Source organism: Tachypleus tridentatus, chromosome 13 (genome assembly GCF_004210375.1).
Source record: "Tachypleus tridentatus isolate NWPU-2018 chromosome 13, ASM421037v1, whole genome shotgun sequence".
NCBI classification, from domain to species: Eukaryota; Metazoa; Arthropoda; class Merostomata; order Xiphosura; family Limulidae; genus Tachypleus; species Tachypleus tridentatus.
Window position 1 is genome coordinate 180,042,498 of NC_134837.1, and position 20,403 is coordinate 180,062,900.

General features: G+C 36.4%; 1 protein-coding gene across 3 annotated transcripts in view; it reads left to right on the plus strand.

The window, feature by feature from the left end:
- Positions 1-20,403, plus strand: part of LOC143238515 (prestin-like) — a 50,913-nt gene that overhangs the window by 10,640 nt on the left and 19,870 nt on the right. The window contains exons 4-11 of one of the 3 annotated variants that reach the window (XM_076478799.1): positions 1,641-1,855; positions 5,072-5,236; positions 9,484-9,639; positions 10,034-10,116; positions 14,306-14,453; positions 14,968-15,081; positions 17,534-17,611; positions 19,442-19,537. In XM_076478799.1, the coding sequence (XP_076334914.1) occupies positions 1,641-1,855; positions 5,072-5,236; positions 9,484-9,639; positions 10,034-10,116; positions 14,306-14,453; positions 14,968-15,081; positions 17,534-17,611; positions 19,442-19,537 (1,055 nt within the window). The remainder of the gene's footprint in view (positions 1-1,640; positions 1,856-5,071; positions 5,237-9,483; positions 9,640-10,033; positions 10,117-14,305; positions 14,454-14,967; positions 15,082-17,533; positions 17,612-19,441; positions 19,538-20,403) is intronic. The other 2 variants (XM_076478800.1, XM_076478801.1) reach the window with 2 other exon arrangements.

Genomic DNA, 20,403 nt, shown 5'->3' on the forward strand with positions numbered 1-20,403 from the left:
ACAATGACCAGAAGCACAAATACAAAGCCACATTGGAGTAGTTTCAATAGAAGAAAGTGAATGTCCCGGAGTGGCTTAGTTAAAGTCTTAACTTGAATTCAACACAAAATTTATAGTGAAACTTAAAGGTTGCAATCAATAAACGATCACCAACAAATCTGTAAGAATTGGAGCAATTTTTCCAGGAAGAATGGGCAAAAATTACACCATTTCATTGTATAAAGCTGATAGAGCCCTATCACAGGAGCTATTATTGTCACCTATGCTTCCACCAAGTACCGACTCAAGGACTGAATACTTATACAATCAATAAATGTAAATGTACATATTTTCTTCGCAGGTTTTGCTGACATTTAACCTCCATCACACATACCAGTGTTAAGTTTGATCATTAGAGTTTTAATTAATACAAGTTAATTAACAAAATGTTTACATGATCTGTATTTCATCAAAGTGTGATATTATTAATAGGGGTGAATACTTTTGCAATGCATACATATTGAGTTCTTAAAGCAAAGTTTTGGGAAGGTGATAACGAATCTTGTAACGTTATGTTATATATAAATTGCGTAAAAGTTGGAATTTTTGTGTTGTCATAGCATCCACCTCGACATTTTTAGTTACGGCATAACAACTCATAAAATGGTTCAAGATTTTTTGCTGTTTGCTTGTTTTTCTCCTGACCGATTAGAGTAAATTTATCCATGAGACCATAGGCGTGGTCAGACCCCTCAATCTAATGAGTTTGACCTCTTTCATCCAAAACTGTGGTTAGTCCTCAAATCAATTTCCTGATGAGTATTAAAATTAAAACAGGTATATGCGTAACTCACGCTTGGTATTGCTGATTCACAAAAACATAGCTGCTAAACAGGAGGAAAATTGTCTCGTGGAGTAATCTACTCTAATTATGTCTAAAACAAATTTCCAAGTGCCGCAGCTATTGAGGAGTCCCTCTTGTTTCAGGTTCATAACCCGTACAAAGGAAAGTTTGTTTGTTTGTTTGTTTGTTTTGAATTTCGCGCAAAGCTACTCGAAGGCTATCTGCGCCAGCTGTCCCTAATTTAGTGGTGTAAGACTAGAGGGAAGGCAGCTAGTCATCACCACTCACCGCCAACTCTTGGGCTACTCTTTTACCAAGGAATAGTGGGATTAACCGTCACATCATAACGCCCCCACGGCTGAGAGGGCGAGCATGTTTGGTGCGACTAGGATTCGAACCCGCGACCCTCGGATTACGAGTCGAACGCCTTAACACGATTGGCCATGCCGGGCCCACAAAGGAAGGATACTTCAGTTTGTATTTTATAAATCCATCTTTTTATTTACCTGCTTAAAAGTTTTTCAGGAATGAAAACATTTTTATTGCTTATATTTTGAATAATTAAAAGTTATACATTTAATTGACTAAAGGATTTTGGTTGTTGGATAGTTTTGAAATCGGAGAAAAATGTCACCTTGTAAATATGAGAATAATTTTAAACTATCCTATCAAATTTTGTAGGTGTCGCTAAATTTCGTCACTTGTGGAATATATTTGACGACGTTCATCATAGATCACATTTAGAATTAAAATACCCCATGTTGCTAAAATCTGATACTTTTGGTTAATGCGTGTTTATGATACTTCTGATACTTAGGGACCTATGCTGTCCTGTGTTTGATGACGTCTTCTGTTATTGGACGTCTTGATACTTCAGTCCCGAAAGGAGTTGGCACTGTCACTAGTAATTTAACCAACTTAACGGAAGCTGTGAATCTTACAGACGCGTCTGATGTCCAGACTACTCCAGTTACTGTCATAACAGCGATAGAGGTCGCTGTAGCGATAACTTTTCTAAGTGGAATAATTCAGGTAATGAAATCATATCCAGTAAAAAGCGTTTCGGATTTCTAGTCTAAAATAAAACTGTTTGGTAGGTATCTATTTTGCGAATAATAGACTTGTTTAAAGTTAACACGTACTAGCGTATTTTTACCTATAAGATAAACACTGATAAATCTCTTTCATCAGTTGGTTTATATATGAATATATTATAATTATTACCATGGACCAGAACATATATAACACTATTTGAAGTAGTTGATTCGTCTTGAAAAATAACAAAATGACCATTATTGTTTACAGATACACACGTGACAAAACGTAAAAAGTTCCCTCAATAAATAAAATATGTTGATGTAGAAAAACAAGAAACATCTGTAAAAAAACAATAACAACAAATAAACTTTGTAAATTATGAGATCTAAGTATTATTACGCAATGTGGGCCATAATTATGTACTTATTTGTAATAACATAGCCCATTATCTCAAAGTAGCAGGGCCCGGCATTGTCATGTGGTTAAGGCACTCGACTCGTAATCTGAGGGTCGCGGGTGCGAATACCTGTCACACCAAACATGGGGCGTTATATATGACAGTCAGTCCCACTATTCGTTAGTAAAAAGAGTAGCCCAAGAGTTGGTGGTGATGACTAGCTGCCTCCCATCCAGTCTTACACTGCAAATTTAGAGACGGCTAGCGCAGATAGCCCTCATATAGCTTTGCGCAAAATTCGAAAACAAACAAAGTATCAACTACGTCTAATTGTTTCAATGGTTAACTCCAGCGACCAATTTTTTCCATCTTTCCTTGTCAACTCCATCTTATTTTAGTCCGGACAATCTATAAGAAAAGACTTGTATCGTAAAACACATACGATTAGACGAAGACTGAAGCATAATTTACATAAATATAAGCTCCAAGTGCTATAGTCGATTTAATGTTCACTTCATAACTTAACATCAGTTTTGGTACGGATGTGCAAAAGTCACGTTTTGTATTAATCCTGCCTAATAACATCTTGTGACAAAATTCATTGTTCTTTTCTTTAAATGTTTTCACTTGAATATGCAGTGGCCTTTAACGTATCTTTAAAATAAAGTATAAGTTGAAAGCGCTGTTTACTTCAAAATCAATCAGTATCCATTTAATACCTTGCTAGTGGAATAAGAGTTCACATGTCCTCCGCGCAGTCAGGAATACATCGGATCAACCAATTAGCAGACGAGTGGAAAAACATTGTGATGCTAAAACCTAAAACCAGGGATGAAATTGAGGCAAAAAATCAAGAATGGCATTCCACAACTTGAGAATCCAACCAATTAGTCTTGTTGGACTTCAGTTTGAAATGTTAAAAAGGATCATGAAAGAAAGATTACGTTTTCTAAAATTCAAGTTAACCATTGCCTGAAACGCCAGTAGCATTACCAAGAACTGTCTAAATGAATGTGACATGTTATGTGTGCATCTAGTTCTGTTTGTTTTTGCACCAATCTCTCGCTCCCAGAAGAATTCCTTCCACCTTAGGTTATCGTTAAACTAAGAATTCCTTCCACCTCAGGTTATCGTTAAACTAAGAATTCCTTCCACCTCAGGTTATCATTAAACTAAGAATACTTTCCACCTCAGGTCATCATTAAACTAAGAATACTTTCCACCTCAGGTTATCGTTAAACTAAGAATACTTTCCACCTCAGGTCATCATTAAACTAAGAATACTTTCCACCTCAGGTTATCGTTAAACTAAGAATTCCTTCCACCTCAGGTTATCGTTAAACTAAGAATTCCTTCCACCTCAGGTTATCATTAAACTAAGAATACTTTCCACCTCAGGTCATCATTAAACTAAGAATACTTTCCACCTCAGGTCATCATTAAACTAAGAATACTTTCCACCTCAGGTTATCATTAAACTAAGAATACTTTCCACCTCAGGTCATCATTAAACTAAGAATTCCTTCCACCTCAGGTTATCGTTAAACTAAGAATACTTTCCACCTCAGGTTATCATTAAACTAAGAATTCCTTCCACCTTAGGTTATCGTTAAACTAAGAATACTTTCCACCTCAGGTTATCATTAAACTAAGAATTCCTTCCACCTTAGGTTATCGTTAAACTAAGAATTCCTTCCACCTCAGGTTATCGTTAAACTAAGAATTCCTTCCACCTCAGGTTATCATTAAACTAAGAATACTTTCCACCTCAGGTTATCATTAAACTAAGAATACTTTCCACCTCAGGTTATCATTAAACTAAGAATTCCTTCCACCTTAGGTTATCGTTAAACTAAGAATTCCTTCCACCTCAGGTTATCGTTAAACTAAGAATTACTTCCACCTCAGGTCATCATTAAACTAAGAATACTTTCCACCTCAGGTTATCATTAAACTAAGAATACTTTCCACCTCAGGTCATCATTAAACTAAGAATACTTTCCACCTCAGGTTATCATTAAACTAAGAATACTTTCCACCTCAGGTTATCGTTAAACTAAGAATTCCTTCCACCTCAGGTTATAATTAAACTAAGAATACTTTCCACCTCAGGTTATCATTAAACTAAGAATACTTTCCAACTCAGGTTATCATTAAACTAAGAATACCTTTTACCTCAGGTTATCGTTAACCTGAGAAAACCGTCTCTCAACCAGAAGCGTGCATCTCCGATAGTAAGGAAATCTAAACAAAATAACATAAAATATCCCTTCAAACAGCTCTAACAGTGCAACTTCAGAGGAACCTAACAAGTGAGATAAATTACCAGATTACATGTTACTGTTGTTTAGCTGAGGAATAGAGTAATTGAGTGGAAACCAGTTTAGAAATGAAACCTAGGAGAAATGACAAACATGTGTAATGACACACCAGTACATAGTTTTTATAGTAGTGTATATTTAATCATCTCATAAACATATGTGTTTGTACGTGTACCAATGGGAAATAATGGAATAGTTGATATTTTTGTAACATAAATTGTTTATTAGGTTAATAATAACTGACATGTTTTATACACACCAAGCACATTCGGTTTCTTAGCACTTTTGGTCACATGTCAGCATGACTTAGAAACAGTCATTGTTGCTTTACACATGAAGTAATATTCCTGCATCGAACATAACTATAAGAGAATTTAGTGAAGTTATAAATCACACGCCTAGCTGCACCAGACACTATGTAGGTCATGTATTGAAAGTATTTTTGTTTAAATGTATTTATGAAATACTAAATAAACGACTTTATTTTTTCAGACACTGATGGGCGTACTAAGATTGGGAAAGGTGGGTGTGCTAATGTCTCCACCACTGGCCAGTGGCTTTACAACAGGGGCAGCTGTTCATGTCACAACCAGTCAGATCCAATATGTTTTCAGTCTCAAAGTGCCCCGATTTAGTGGTCCTCTAAACATAATCTACGTAAGTATTGGTAAGAAGGATAGTAATATGAACAAACTCTATACTTTTAAAGCTCGTATATATTGTGAAAAATAATAACATAACGTGTTTGGGTAAGACTTACAATCTGTTTTGTGGGGTAAACTTTTCCTATGTTAAAACATAATAATGAACTGAATATCAGATACAAACTGATATATTGGGCTTTTATATGGACTCAGAGTAAGTTGCCAGTTTGAGAACATTTATAGCGTTAGATAATCTAAATTGTATTCTATACAAATGGTACGTTTTTTTTACACTGAAGTAGATGTAAGAATACCAGTCGTTCAAAACATCAGTAACTAGATGTTATTTTAGTTTGTTGGTTCACTTGTTTTGTTGAATTTCACGAAAACTACTGGAAAGCTACCTGCACTATCCATTCCTGATTTTGAAATGATATACTGGATCGAAGGCAGCTTGTTAATATCACTCACCGCCAACTCTTGGACTTCTTTATTCACCAGTCACACTAGAGAAGGCTAAAAGGGCAAATATTTTTTCGGTGAAGAAAACCTGATAGGTAGACCGTTGACCTGGGCTTCAAAAATCTTTATGACATACTTTAAATCACTAAGCCCAACAATGTAATATGAGCTCTGAAACAGTAATAGTTCTCACCGGGGACTGATCTATCGATATTGATGTAAATTGTTTTTTTATTTCGCGTAAAGCTACTCGAGGGCTATCTGCGCTAGCCGTCCCTAGTTTTGAGTGTAATACTAGAGGGAAGGCAGCTAGTAATCACCACCCACCGCCAACTCTTGGGTCACTCTTACCAACGAATAGTGGTATTAACCGTCACATTATAACACCCCCACGGCTGAAGGGGCGAGCATGTTTAGTGCGACCGGGATTAGAACCCTAAACCCCCGGATTACGAGTGCAACATCTTAACCACCTGGCCATGCCGGGCTCATTGATATACGAAAATAACACATTTTAAAACATCATTCATACTAATAAGGACATGCTATTCTGGATGACAAGATGAAAGTCTCTCTGTTAATGAGCACAGTCTCATATTCCCTGTCCCATTGTGGGACAGTTTGATTATTTGAAATTAAGCACAAAGCTACACAATGGGCTATCTGTGCTCTGCCACCACGGCTATCGAAACCCGGTTTCTAGCGGTGTGAGTCTGCAGACATGCCGCTGCATCACTGAGAGAGTCTGTCGGACAGTCTTCAGCTTTACTGTGCTAGAATCAAGGGTTTGATTCCCCTCGATGGACACAGCATATAGCTCGATGTGGCAATGCTGTAAGAAAGGATACGTATACTATTGTTTTCCCAATGCGTCAACGGTACGTTTAGGAAGTTACATCACGAAAATCCGTGATTCGATTCCATGTGATGGACCATGCGTATTTATTATATTGTGTAGGTTTGCGCTAAAATATGCAAACATATGCGCTCGACTAGTAATCTGAGGATCGCGAGTTCGAATTCCTGTCACACCAAAGATATTCGCCCTTTCAGCTGTGGGGGCATTATAAGTGACGCTCAATCCCCTATTCTTTGATAAAAGAGTAGCCCAAGAGTTGACGGTGGGTGGTGGTGACTAGTTACCCTCCATCTCGTCTTACACCGCTAGATTAGGAACAGCTAGCGCAGATAGCCCTCGTGTAGCTTTTCGAAATTCTAAAAAAAAAACGAACAAAACATCTACTTTCTTGTCGCCTTAACCGTACGTTTGCGTAACTTATTTACTAAAATAATAGTAGCGTCTTTTATCAAAGAATTTCCGTGAATTGTAGTAACAAACCAGAAATATAAATACCTAGGCTTTACAACTTCTTTCGTACCGTTGATGTCCTACATGACAACCCTGGACATTTACTGTACCGTTTAACGAAATCTTCACTTGATATACTGTAGATATTGCGCAATGCACTGTACCAGACCTATCTTTCTTTTTCCCCACATCTTGCTTTCCAAAGTTTATTCAACCTTATACTATCTCTCTACCCTCCCAATTAACCAGCAGTAAGTCTGCTGTAGGCTTATAATGCTAAAATCGGGCTTCGATACCCGTGGTGAGAACAGCACGGATAGCATCTTGTGTAGCTTTATGCTAAAAACCAACCAAAAACCGACATCATCTTCTGCAAGCTTTGTTCTAATGTTGTCATAGTTTACTAGCAATCGGTATATAGAAATATGACATTTCTTCACAGTCGAATGACGTAATCAGGTTAGCCTGATTATATGCACAACATAACCTTAGCATTTTTCTCAACTGTCAAGTCGTTAACATACCATTACAACTGTAATTTGTAATAATGATAAATCACTTGGTTAAAAAAAAAACCTTCCCGTCATGCTTCAAAAGTGCTGTTGCCGGTAGGATTGTTTGTTTGTTTGTTTTGGAATTTTGCGTAAGGCTACACGAGGGCTGTCTGTCGAACGCCTTAACCGCCAGGTCATGCCACTGGGATGATGATAAATTACGTGGCCTTTCGCTAAGACTTAAGTAGAGACATACTTTGTCCGTGTGACGCAATATTTTAATGCTTCCATTCGACGTATACCAAAACTGGAACAGTTTTCAAGGTTAGGTTTTGGTTTCACTTGTGGAAATCTTATAGACACAACGTTAGTGGATCTAAATCTGTGGAATTATATTGTTTACAAGTTCCGAGAAAAGGTTCGACTGAAATGGTGAATTGTTGGTTCCAGTGATAAATTATTTCCCTTTCTTTCGGTATACGTCAGTTGTGAAGTTTCACGTTGGTTTATTCCAACTAGATACACGATGTTTACTTCTTCACCGATACATAACGTCAGTTGTGAAGTTTCACGTTGGTTTATTCCAACTAGATACACGATGTTTACTTCTTCACCGATACATAACGTCAGTTGTGAAGTTTCACGTTGGTTTATTCCAACTGGATACACGATGTTTACTTCTTCACCGATACATAACGTCAGTTGTGAAGTTTCACGTTGGTTTATTCCAACTGGATACACGATGTTTACTTCTTCACCGATACTTAGTTCAACCCTTAAAAACCCACTTTTTTTCCAAACGCTAAATCTCCGTGACTTGCACTTTTTTACACCATCGTGTCAGCAAAAATGTTCTGTAATATAACTCTCCCAGAAATGATTTATTATAAAGTCATATCGGTATACGAAGTAGCCAGAAGCAAGATTATTAATGATAGAAGTTGTGAATAATCTTTCATTAAGGTATTGAACTGTGATCATAAACATAGCTAAGTGTTGAACTCTGCTTTCCTTTAACCTGTTTTTCAGAAAACACACATGTGTATTTATTGATTTGTTGTCGTTTTCTTTTAATGGACAAGTATAAACAAAATCTGTTATTACGTACATTCAACAATATTTACGTTATAATTAAATACGAGCGACACATGTGACACATGTGAAGACAAAGTCAATATTCTTATTTCTAGCAGGCCCGGCATGGACAAGCGTGTTAAGGCGTGTGACTCATAATCTGAGGGTCGCGGGTTTGCATTCCCGCCTCGCTAATCATGCTCGCCCTTTCAGCCGTGAGGGCGTTATAATGTGACGGTCAATCCCACTATTCGTTGGTAAAAGAGTAGCCCAAGACGATGGGTGGTGATGACTAGCCGCCTTCCCTCTGGTCTTACACTGTTAAATTAGGGACGGCTAGCACAGATAGCCCTTGTGTAGCTTTGCGCGAAATTCAAAACATACAGTCATCCATGCATCAAACCAAGGCCCGGGCGTGTCCAGGTGATTAAGGCATTTGACTCGTAATCTGAGGGTCGCGGGTTTGCATTCCCGCCTCGCTAATCATGCTCGCCCTTTCAGCCGTGGGGGCGTTATAATGTGACGGTTAATCCCACTTTTCGTTGGTAAAAGAGTAGCCCAAGAGTTGGCGGTGGGTGGTGATGACTAACTGCCTTCCCTCTAGTCTTACACTGCTAAATTAGGGACGGCTAGCGCAGATAGCCCTCGAGTAGCTTTGTGCGAAATTCCAAAACAAATAAACAAACAAACAAGATATCCCTCGTACAAACTTGCGCGAAATAAAAAAACAAAAACAAAGAAGTATGAAACCACACAAACGTATTAATACAACCAAAACATTTGTAAAATTAATCGTGTGTTGTCATTTTGTCTTATGACTTGTAGAGATAAAATATCACAAAAACATTTACAAACAGTAGACTCGTATTGCTTCTTGTATGGAAATGTTTTAAATGCATATCTTTCCATTTCTGCATCTAGATATACATTTCAATTTTTAAGAACATCCACAAGACGAACATTGTCTCCTTGGTTCTGTCGTTGTGTGTCATCGTTATTTTAGTCGTCTTCAAGGACTTCATTAATGCCAAGTTCCGAGAGAAGTTAAAGATCCCTATACCAATCGATCTTATTGTTGTACGTTTGATTTTTATTAATGTAGTTCAATGAGATTCGAAATGTTGATTTATTTAAAATTACGTCTTAGCTTCTTACAAAGTTCCTTTTCTTTAACGGACTTTCAAGGTAATAAATAACACTGTTAACATAATTATTATTTTTCAAACCATTGAATCGCGGTGAAGACTGATTCGACGTTAATACAAATAACAATAAGCCCACAACGTTCACGTATCATATAGTCTACTTGTCATAAAAGTTGCATAGAGGAAAACACACCACTAGAAATTTTTCGTATTGTATAATTCGTTACGTTTAATATGTTACGTAAAGCATTTGAATAATAAAGTAAATTACTGTGTTTTTTGCTTGTCATAAGTCACAAAATTTATACTTGTACGTTTCCCTATAGGTTGTTCTGGGAACTGTGGTGTCGCATTTCTTGAGCTTGAACTCGAACTACGGCGTTCCAATAATTGGATCAATTCCGACTGGGTAAGTCTTTTAATAATTTTTGAAACAACACCTGGCGAGCATTTTGTTTTACATTTTTATTTATCTGGTGTACCCTGTTGGGACAGCTATAACTTTACGTAGCTTGCAATGCTAAGTTCCGAGATTCGATTCCTCGCGATGGACACAACATATAGTCCAATGTAGCTTTGCTACATATTTATTTTTTCATTACTTCAAATATTAAAAACTTTCTTTTGCTTCAAATAAAAGTATTGCATATCTGGTTGTGTATTATAGTATTGTTACGATTAAGATGTAATTTATGTATTTCATTAGAAAATTAGTTATATCATAAATGTTCATATAATTGTTTTAACTACATTTAGATTTTTAATTATTTCTTATTAATCACAAATTTACACGGTGGACTACTTCGGGTACTTTCACCACGGATACTGATATCCGACTTTCAGCGTTATATTTGACTGTTTTGAGTTTCGCAGTTACACGAGGACTATCTGCCCTAACTGTCCCTAATTGAGCAGTGTAAGACTTGAGGGAAGGCAGTTAGCCATCACCACCCACCGCCAACTCTTGGGCTACTCTTTTACAAACGAACAGTGGGATTGACCGTCACAATATAACGTCTCCACAGCTGAAATGGCGAGCATGTTTGGTGCGACCGGGATTTGAACCCGCGAAATTCAGATTATGAGTCGAGTGCCCTAACCACCTGGCTCTTTAGCATTATAATCTTTCAGACTAACCAGTGAGTCATTAGAATTGAAGACAAGTGTAGTGGCCCAGCATGGCCAAGCGCGTTAAGGCGTGCGCTTCGTAATCTGAGGGTCGCGGGTTCGCTCCCGCGTCGCGCCAAACATGCTCGCCCTCCCAGCCGTGCGGGCGTTATAATGTTACGGTCAATCCCACTATTCGTTGGTAAAAGAGTAGCCCAACAGTTGGCGGTGGGTGGTGATGAAATTTACAGCAACAATGTTCTTTATACGTTTCTCTACTTTACGTCTCCAAAAGTCTTGTGACAGTTTCGTAAGTGTAAGTGAAGTGGGATGAAAGATATTTTTCCATTGCGAACAAAATAGTTCGTCATTGATTCCTATCGTAACTGTTGAATTCAAATTAAAGGGTTCAGGCACAGTTTGATTCTATAAAGACTGTGCCAATACATCAGCATGACACATGTCCTCTATTTTTTCATTCAGTTTCTTGAGTAGTTTGAAAATCTTGCTAAAGTTTAGATCAGAGTGCACTTGGGCGGATGTACACCGGGAGTAATGTTTATTTCAAGGAGAAGAGAGGATTTTGCTTTGTGTGTGAGAGAGAAGATTCAGGTCCTTTTAGGTCTAGAAAGTCGTCAAGTTCACGGTTTCGTGGAAGGTTGTCGGGCGAAGAGTGATTGTTTCCTTCAAAGGTTGTAGAACATTCTGTATATTGCTTGTTTTTTTTAATTTCGCGCCAAGCTACACGAAAACTACCTGCACTATCCGTCCCTACTTTATCAGTGTAACATCAGAGGGAAGATAGATAGTCACCACCACTCATCGCCAACTTTTGGGCTACTCTTTTACCAACAAATAGTGGAATTGACTGTCACATTGTAACACCTCCACGACTGAAAGGGTTATAAATTTTGGTGTGATGAGGATTCAAACCCTCGATCCTCAGATTGCGAGTCGAACACGTGGCCATGCCAGTCCCGATTCTGTGTATAGAAGAAGCAAAGCCTCAGAGATTGTGGAGCCTGGAAGGTCATCAAAATAAAAGGTTACTAGACAGTTGCTATGAAAAAGTGGAGGTCTTAATATCTCCATAAGTACTGCACTCAGGAGAAGGGACAGTAATGTTAGAAGAAAAAATAGACCCTTTACTCTCCTATAGAAGAATAATGAACTTTTCGAATGCGCTTGAGTTTGGGGTGTCGTTTCAAAACCATTACAACTTTTGTACCTGATCCTGTCTATGTGCTAACTTCTCAACCACGCTTTGTAATTTTATTGGATTTTCTTGTATATATCCATAACAATATACATACATTGTTTCTACAGTCGTAATACGACATGTACATGTTCAGTTTTGTGACCATACTGTACTAATTTTCAGGTATGTGAAGTAGTGCACAGTGTTTTGTTTTTTTAATATCGCACCTTTTCGCAAGCATATGTTTTAATATGTTTTATCTGTAACTGAATGGAAACTGAATAGTAAGCCCGACATGGTCAGGCGTTTGACTCGTAATCCGAGGGTCGCGGGTTCGAATCCTCGTTACACCGAACATGCTCGCCCTCCCAGCCGTGCGGGCGTTATAATGTTACGGTCAATCCCACTATTCGTTGGTAAAAGAGTAGCCCAAGAGTTGGCGGTGGGTGGTGATGACTAGCTGCCTTCCCTGTAGTTTTACACTGCTAAATTAGGGACGGCTAGCACAGATAGCCCTCGAGTAACTTTGTGCGAAATTCCAAAACAAACAAACAGACACGTGTAGTTTTTAAGCTTATAAAGTTTTCTGGAATTACAGTGGTGCCCCCCAGAGAGAAAGTGATATATATACGGACTCATATCGCTAATAACCGGGTTTCAATAGTGATAGATAGATCACAGATAGTGCACTTTGTGGTTTTGTACTTAATTCAAAATAAACAAACTTATGCCGGTTAAAGTTCATTCAGTAATGATAAATGGTGAATTTATTGATATGAAACAACCAGTAAGCAATTTTGTCTATTTTTAAATACCTCATAAAAACATCTTAGTGTCTGTCGTCAATTTCTTCCAAAACCGTGACAATAGAATAATTAGTTGGAACTTATCGTAGCAAGATACAGCTTCATAGACAGTTAATATTTTTGAATTATATATATATATATATATGTATAATCTTAGAAACTCGTTTGATGACATTCTTAGGTTTAAAGAATGTATGTACTTACTTTATATGTATCATGTTTCAGTTATTTTACGTGTCACAAACGTTGAAAACAATAAAACATTAGTAGGACAACAATCACAAGGGTGTGTGCGTGTTTTCTTATAGCAAAGCCACATGGGGCTATCTGCTCTGTCACCGAGGGGAATCGAACCTCTGATGTTAGCGTTGTAAATCCGAAGACTGACCGCTGTCCCAGCGTGGGACATTTGTGTGAGATGGAAAGGGATTATTCTGTGATTATATTAAAGAACCCAAGTACATATATGTATGAAAAAGGTCCAAATGTTAGGCTGTCGGTAATCAATAGGTTCCAACACCGGTCGGTGGTAAATTTATGGATTAGATCCGGGATTCGATTCCTAGTGGTAAACAGGATACAAAGTAAAAACAATTTCTACACGAATGCTACAAATAGCGACACTTCTCTCATATTATATTAATAGAAATATTGAGATATCTACTGGAATTATTTGTTCGTTTGTTTTTATTTCTGTTGTAAACATTTTTTTCTGAAATGAATAATAAGTTACTTTTTTCGATGTCAAAACTCGTCATAATGATGCAACTGATTGTGACTTGTTGTATATTCTTCTGGCCAGGTGGTTAAGGCACTCAACTCTTAATCCGAGTGTCGCAGGTTCAATCCTCCTCACACCGAAAATGCTCGCCCTTTCAGCCGTGGGGCCGTTGTAATGTGACGGTCAATCCCACTATTCGTTGGTGAAAGAGAAGTCTAAGAGTTGGTGGGGGGGGGTGGTAATGATTAGCTGTCTTTCCTCTAGTCTTACACTGCTAAATTAGAGACGGCTTGCGCAGATAGCCCTCGAGTAGCTTTGAGCAAAATTCAAAAACAAACAAACAATATCTTCTTCACTTGACCACGTGTCAAAGGAATTTCTCTCATAACAATTTTAAATGGTTCGTGAAAGCCTCACATTATTACAAGAAAAACAGTATTCTAAAGAGCAATGAAGGTGTGAGTAAGAAAGTAAAAAAACAACACCTCGAACAATGAGGGTTAAGAAAGTAAAAAAACAACACCTCGAACAATGAGGGTTAAAAAAGTAAAAACACCTCGAACAATGAGGGTTAAGAAAGTAAAAACACCTCGAACAATGAGGGTTAAGAAAGTAAAAAAAAAAAATCTCGAAATCTCATAAAGATTATAAGATATCCAGGATATTTACTAACTTTATAGTACAATACCATTTAATAATCACCATTTAATAATCATTGCTATTTTTCCGATAACAAATTATTAATCATTTCCTTTTCTGTTTTTAGTCTTCCTCCACCTTCCCTTCCATCTGCACGCCTCCTTCCGGAAGTGGCCGGAGATAGCGTCGCCATTGCTCTTGTTGGTTTTGCATCATCTCTTTCCCTTGCTGCTATGTATGCAAAACGCCATAATTATAAAATAGATGCTAACCAGGTGTGTTGGAGAGTTTAGTAACACACTTGATTAGTCAAGTTTGTCGAAGTTTGCAAGACAACAGGAAGTACATTCACTGTAACTAACACAAATGGCCTAGTTAGTCTTAAAAATGTTAAAGTCTTTATTTTATAAGGAAACATTTCACTTCTCTTGTTTCTCTTGTTATGTAATGGGAGCTTAACAACCAAATTACATGAATGTAAATCTGTATCACGATGGGTTATTTCAGATTATCGTCTCTCTAAACGTCTTTGTTTTATTTGAAAATAGCATAAAAACATTCGTCATAGTCTAACCTGACCATGCTTTATATTGGGCCTTTCTGCCCTACTTTAATAGTTACTTATTTATAAGATCAAAACATTATAAGGAAACTTTTATTCTTATTAAGTTTTAACCAGTAAAATCTAAATTATAAAAATTACGATATCTACGTTAACTGTTGTTTAATTTAGTTATTCAATTATTACATGTTAATTTTTTTTAATTGGTAGATTTCTTTATTCGCTAGGAACTGCTAGCAATCGGAGCAGGAAATATTCTTGGTGGTTTTTTTTCATGTATCCCTTCCGGTGGCTCACTGGCCCGTAGTGCAGTGATGGACAGTATCGGTGCAAGAACTCAGGTATAATAAACCGACGATTTTATTTTAATCAAACACATGCTAGTATTTTCTCCACGAGAGAGCGCTAATCACTAACACGTATATTATGTATATTTTTCCGACAGATGCTGCTAATCACTGCCGTGATGCGTATATAATAGGTTATTGACTTATTAAAGTTCATACAGACTATTATTTTAGAATAGATATTATAAGTTTTTTCCACCAGAGGGCGCTATTCACTGCCGTAATGTGTATATGATACATTACTAATTTATTAAATGTTCGTAGAGACTACTATTGTAGAGAGGATATAATATAATGTTTCAGCCAAAAGGCGCTAATCACTGTCTTGGTGTTTGTAACTGATAGGTTATTAATTGAGTAAAGTTCATACTGTCTAACATTTTATACAGGAGTTGGGTAAGTCGACAGTGAAACACTGTAACAAGGCTTAGTTTCATGCGTAGTATTTGTGGATTTGTCTTGTGTTCCACCGTCTGTACGAATACACAACTACTTCGTGTCTGTTGTGCTACGACTGAGTATGGGATATCTGTCTGATAACCACGCTGAAGATTAGCGCAATCCAGGAAGACAAACAATATATATTACATATATCACTTGAGCACCCACATTTCGCTCTCCTAATTTATAGTGTAATTGGGTTTATTTCATGTGTGAGATTAATGAATTGGAGGTTAAGACTGCTAAACGGTGTATCCCCACCGCAATGTGGGTCCTACTTCCACACACACTTCCAAAACCTAGGATACACCTTATAATCCCATATTGTAGTTTGTACCCTAGGATACTTTTTTTTAAATGCAGCATATTTTATTTACTTTTTTAATTTTAATGTGTTTTTGTTATGGCTTTGAAAGATATTGTTATAATATATTATATATATGTATAACAATGTACGATCATTGCTGAGTCTTTCATCTATTTTGTTATATATGTTTAACGTCTGTCGTTATTAAATCATTAACGTTTTCAGCGGCACAGCCGGAAGTTTGTAGACTTATAACGCTAAAACCCAGGTTTTGATACCCATAGTGGGCAGAGCACAGGTATTCGGTTGAATAGCTTTATGCTGAATTATAAACAAATACTCTTCCGTATTACTATATAAATGCTGTTACAAAATTAATTTTAAAATTGAGATAAAAAAATGTTTATTTTAGAGCAAAGCCACATTGAGCTATTTGCTGTGTCCACTATTAAAAATAAAATTCTGAATTTTAGCGTTGCAAATCCATAAGAGGCAGTGGTCCTACCGGTGGAGCGGAAACACTGAATATTAAGAAACTATAGAAAGCCAATAGCAACCTCTGTTTTACTTTCTGTACACGGCTCACAAAAAGAAGGTACCTGTAAAATTACTTTTGTACACGATTCACATAAAAAATGGACCTTTAACTATTAGTTTTGTGCACGATTCACAAAAAGAACGTAACTTTAAATAGTTTTGTACACGACTCACCAAAAGAAGGTACCTTTCAATAGTTTTGTACACGACTTACCAATAGAAGATACCATTAAATAGTTTTGTACACGACTCGCCAATAGAAGGTGTCATTAAATAGTTTTGTATATGACTCACTAAAAGAAGGTACTTGTAAATATTAGTTTTGTACACGACTCGCCAAAAGAAGGTACCTTTAAATCATTTTGTACACGACTCACCAAAAAAAAGTTCCTTTAAATTGGTTTGTACACGACTTACCAATAGAAGGTACCATTAAATAGTTTTGTACACAACTCACCAATAGAAGGTACCATTAAATAGTTTTGTATATGACTCACTAAAAGAAGGTACTTGTAAATATTAGTTTTGTACACGACTCGCCAAAAGAAGGTACCTTTAAATCATTTTGTACACGACTCACCAAAAAAAGGTTCCTTTAAATTGGTTTGTACACGACTTACCAATAGAAGGTACCATTAAATAGTTTTGTACACAACTCACCAATAGAAGGTACCATTAAATAGTTTTGTATATGACTCACTAAAAGAAGGTACTTGTAAATATTAGTTTTGTACACGACTCGCCAAAAGAAAGTACCTTTAAATCATTTTGTACACGACTCACCAAAAAAAGGTACCATTAAATAGTTTTCAACACGACTAACTAAAAGAAGGTACTTGTGAATATTAGTTTGTGGATTTTTCGTGTCCAATGAACTCTAACTGTAAACATGTTTTGATTTATGACACACGAGAAATACTAGAGATGTTTGTTAATTCTGGGGGTCACAATAGAGAGCTGAGAATTCTATTTGTTATCATAACCTCACGTAATACCATTTACTTAAACAGCTAATATTGAATATGATAGAAAGACAGAAAGGTAGCTGTTGGTCCTACGTCAAAAAGACATTATCAGATGAAAAGTTATGAATGCTTTGATGGTTTACGTTGGACATATTTATTGTTACTTAATTTTTTACACTTTATGGTTTGTTTACAGTTGAACGGTTTGATATCCTGTGTCGTTTTATTGATTGTTCTTCTGCTTCTGGCTCCTCTTCTTCATTCTTTACCAACAGTAAGTAAATACGTACATTTAGCCTTCTTTGTCCTGTTACTATCAGGTCATCCCTTAAGTAATGTCCAATTTTAGGTTCGGAAAAAGAGAAATAATTTCAATTTTTAATGTTATTTAACCAATAATGTATGTTCCATTATTATTACTTACTTACTGCCAACGATTTACAAGCTGTCCAATGATACTTCTATAAAATTATTGGGGTTTGGAGGAAAAGAATGTAGAGAGGGTAGTTATGACATCTTCATGTGTTCCAAGCTCTTTTCCATCAAGATAATTCTGCAAACTTTGGAATAGATGACAATCAGATGTGGCAAGGTCTGGAGAATAAGGAAGATGTGGAAGTTTTTCCTAGTCTAGCTTTTCAATCTTTGTAGATGTGATCCTTGCTGTATGGGGCTGTGCATTATCGTGGTGTAACACAATACCTTTATGATTGATCAAAACAGGCCTCTTTTCTTTCAGTGCAACATTCAAGCGCTCTAACTTTTGACAGCAGAAGTCTGATACAATCGTTACATTGAGTGGCAACAACTCAAAGTGGATCACACCAACAATATCCCACGGAACGCTTAACAAGACTTTCCTGGGGTGAAGGTCCATTTTGGACTGTGCTTTAATCAGTTGACCTGCACTGAGCCATTGTCTGCGGCGCTTAACATGTTTATAATATATCCATTTTTCATCTCTAGTCACTAATCTGTCCAAAAAAGATGAGTTACGTCCACGAGAGTGCAGAGAAATGGAAATGTCCACTCTTGCTCTAAGGTTAGCTTCTGTCAAATCATGGGGAACCCATTTTTCAAGTGTTGACACCTTTCCAAGCTGTTGCAGATGACGGTGAACTGTTGAATCGGTTGAATTAAGCTTCTGTGCTAGTTCTTCAACTGTCACAGTGCAATCTTCATCACGTGCAGCCAGCAGCAAGTCATCATTAAACTCAACAGGATGACCTGAATGTGGTGCGTTACTTAAGCTGTAGTCACCTGAACTAAACTTCTGAAATCACCTTCGACATCTTCTTGCATTGAGAGACTCCGCACTATAAACACCTTGAAAGTTTCGTGTGGTTTCTGCTGCACTATTGCCTTTTTTTGAACTCATAAAGCATTGTAAGTTTAATGTGTTCCTCAGACACACCCATCTTTATAAGGATTTATTTCAGTTGGGTTAGTTTTTTTTATTTGTCTGAACATTTTTACACACGTCCTACTACATATTTTAGTCATTAAAGCCTTCTACAAAGAGAGAAATGATGATGCACTTTCTATATTAAATTTTCGGACGTTACTATAACGAGTCTAGGATACTTATAAATATGTCTTGGAAGATAAACGCTTTATTGTATAGCACTGAAAATTTCGAGTTAGAACAAATATCTACCAACATTTCAGTAAAACCTCTATTATAAGAAAAATATCCTTGTTTCAAAACAATAGTATCAGCACCTTTTACAGTCGACACATTTTAATTTTAATAATTATAACGTTGTATAATATAAAAACTTTTTTCCACTAGAGGGCGGTACTCTCCGACAGTCAATTAGTCCTAATTTTAGTTGTTATAACGATGTAATTATTATATCTCATACTTCATACACTAGAAAACGATACTCTTCGAGCTTTTGTTGTCGATAATTCCTAAGTTTATCGATTACAACGTTGTAATCACTAAATCTGATATTTCCTCTACTAGAGGACGCTACTTTCTGAACTTTTGCAGTCGATAAGTTTTAATTTTGTTAGCTACAACGTTGTAATAATTAAATTGGATATTCTCTCCACTAGAGGGCGTTTCATATTTACTGTTTTGTTTTGTTTTTCTTTATAGTGTGTGTTAGCTTCCATCACCATAATAGCACTAAAGGATCTTCTGAAGCAATTCACAGAACTTAAACGTCTGGGACGAATCTCAAAAGTTGATGCTGTAAGTTAATTCCTCATCTCTAGAGCCTTGTGTAACAGTTACAAGATTTTATGTCTTACACTGAGTGTCATTACACTGAGAGGAAGATGTTTCTTCTTATTAAATCTGTATTTAGAACGAAACTTTTTGAGTCAGCTTGTTTTGTTTTTTTATCTCGTTTCCAGGGGTAATCTCGTTGCGTAGAAACTAGAAGAAATTCTTGTATATCTAAGTATTGTAATGACACTTTTAATGGTTAAACATAATAAAGTGCTTTTATCTCTGACATAACTTTCAAAAAACATTCGAATTCATACTGTAAAAGTTTGATTATTGTTATAACAAAGCGATCTGAAACCAGTAGTGCAACTGCTTTGGACTATGTTTAAAATATGAGTTTTGATGACAAATATAGTAAAGTGTATAAAGTTCAAACGATGAATTACCTCATTCAGTGTTGCAACTGTGACAGTTGCGTCAAGTGACTGTGTATAGACAGATATATAGCTTGTTTATATCCCTTAATTTGGTTTCAAATACTTGGACATATCGAATCAAATGTTTTTACATGGATTTAAGATTATTAAAACTGGGGTCGGACCTATGGGCATGACGTTACTGAATTACAATATATGCATTATTTTTTAACCTAAGGTCTTATTTTTTAATTGAGAAGAATAAATTTATTTTTACAAAAAAAATCAACGTGTTGAAGCCCTTTTAATTTTTTATTGTTACTATATGAAACCAAAATAAAAATAAAATCCATTCGTTTGTCCTTGGGATTAGCAAGCTTTACGTCTCGTAACATAACGATAGAAAATTTACTGATTTAATTTTAAATATTGTTTTTATACTGGCTCTAGTAATCACATAAATCTTCCTTC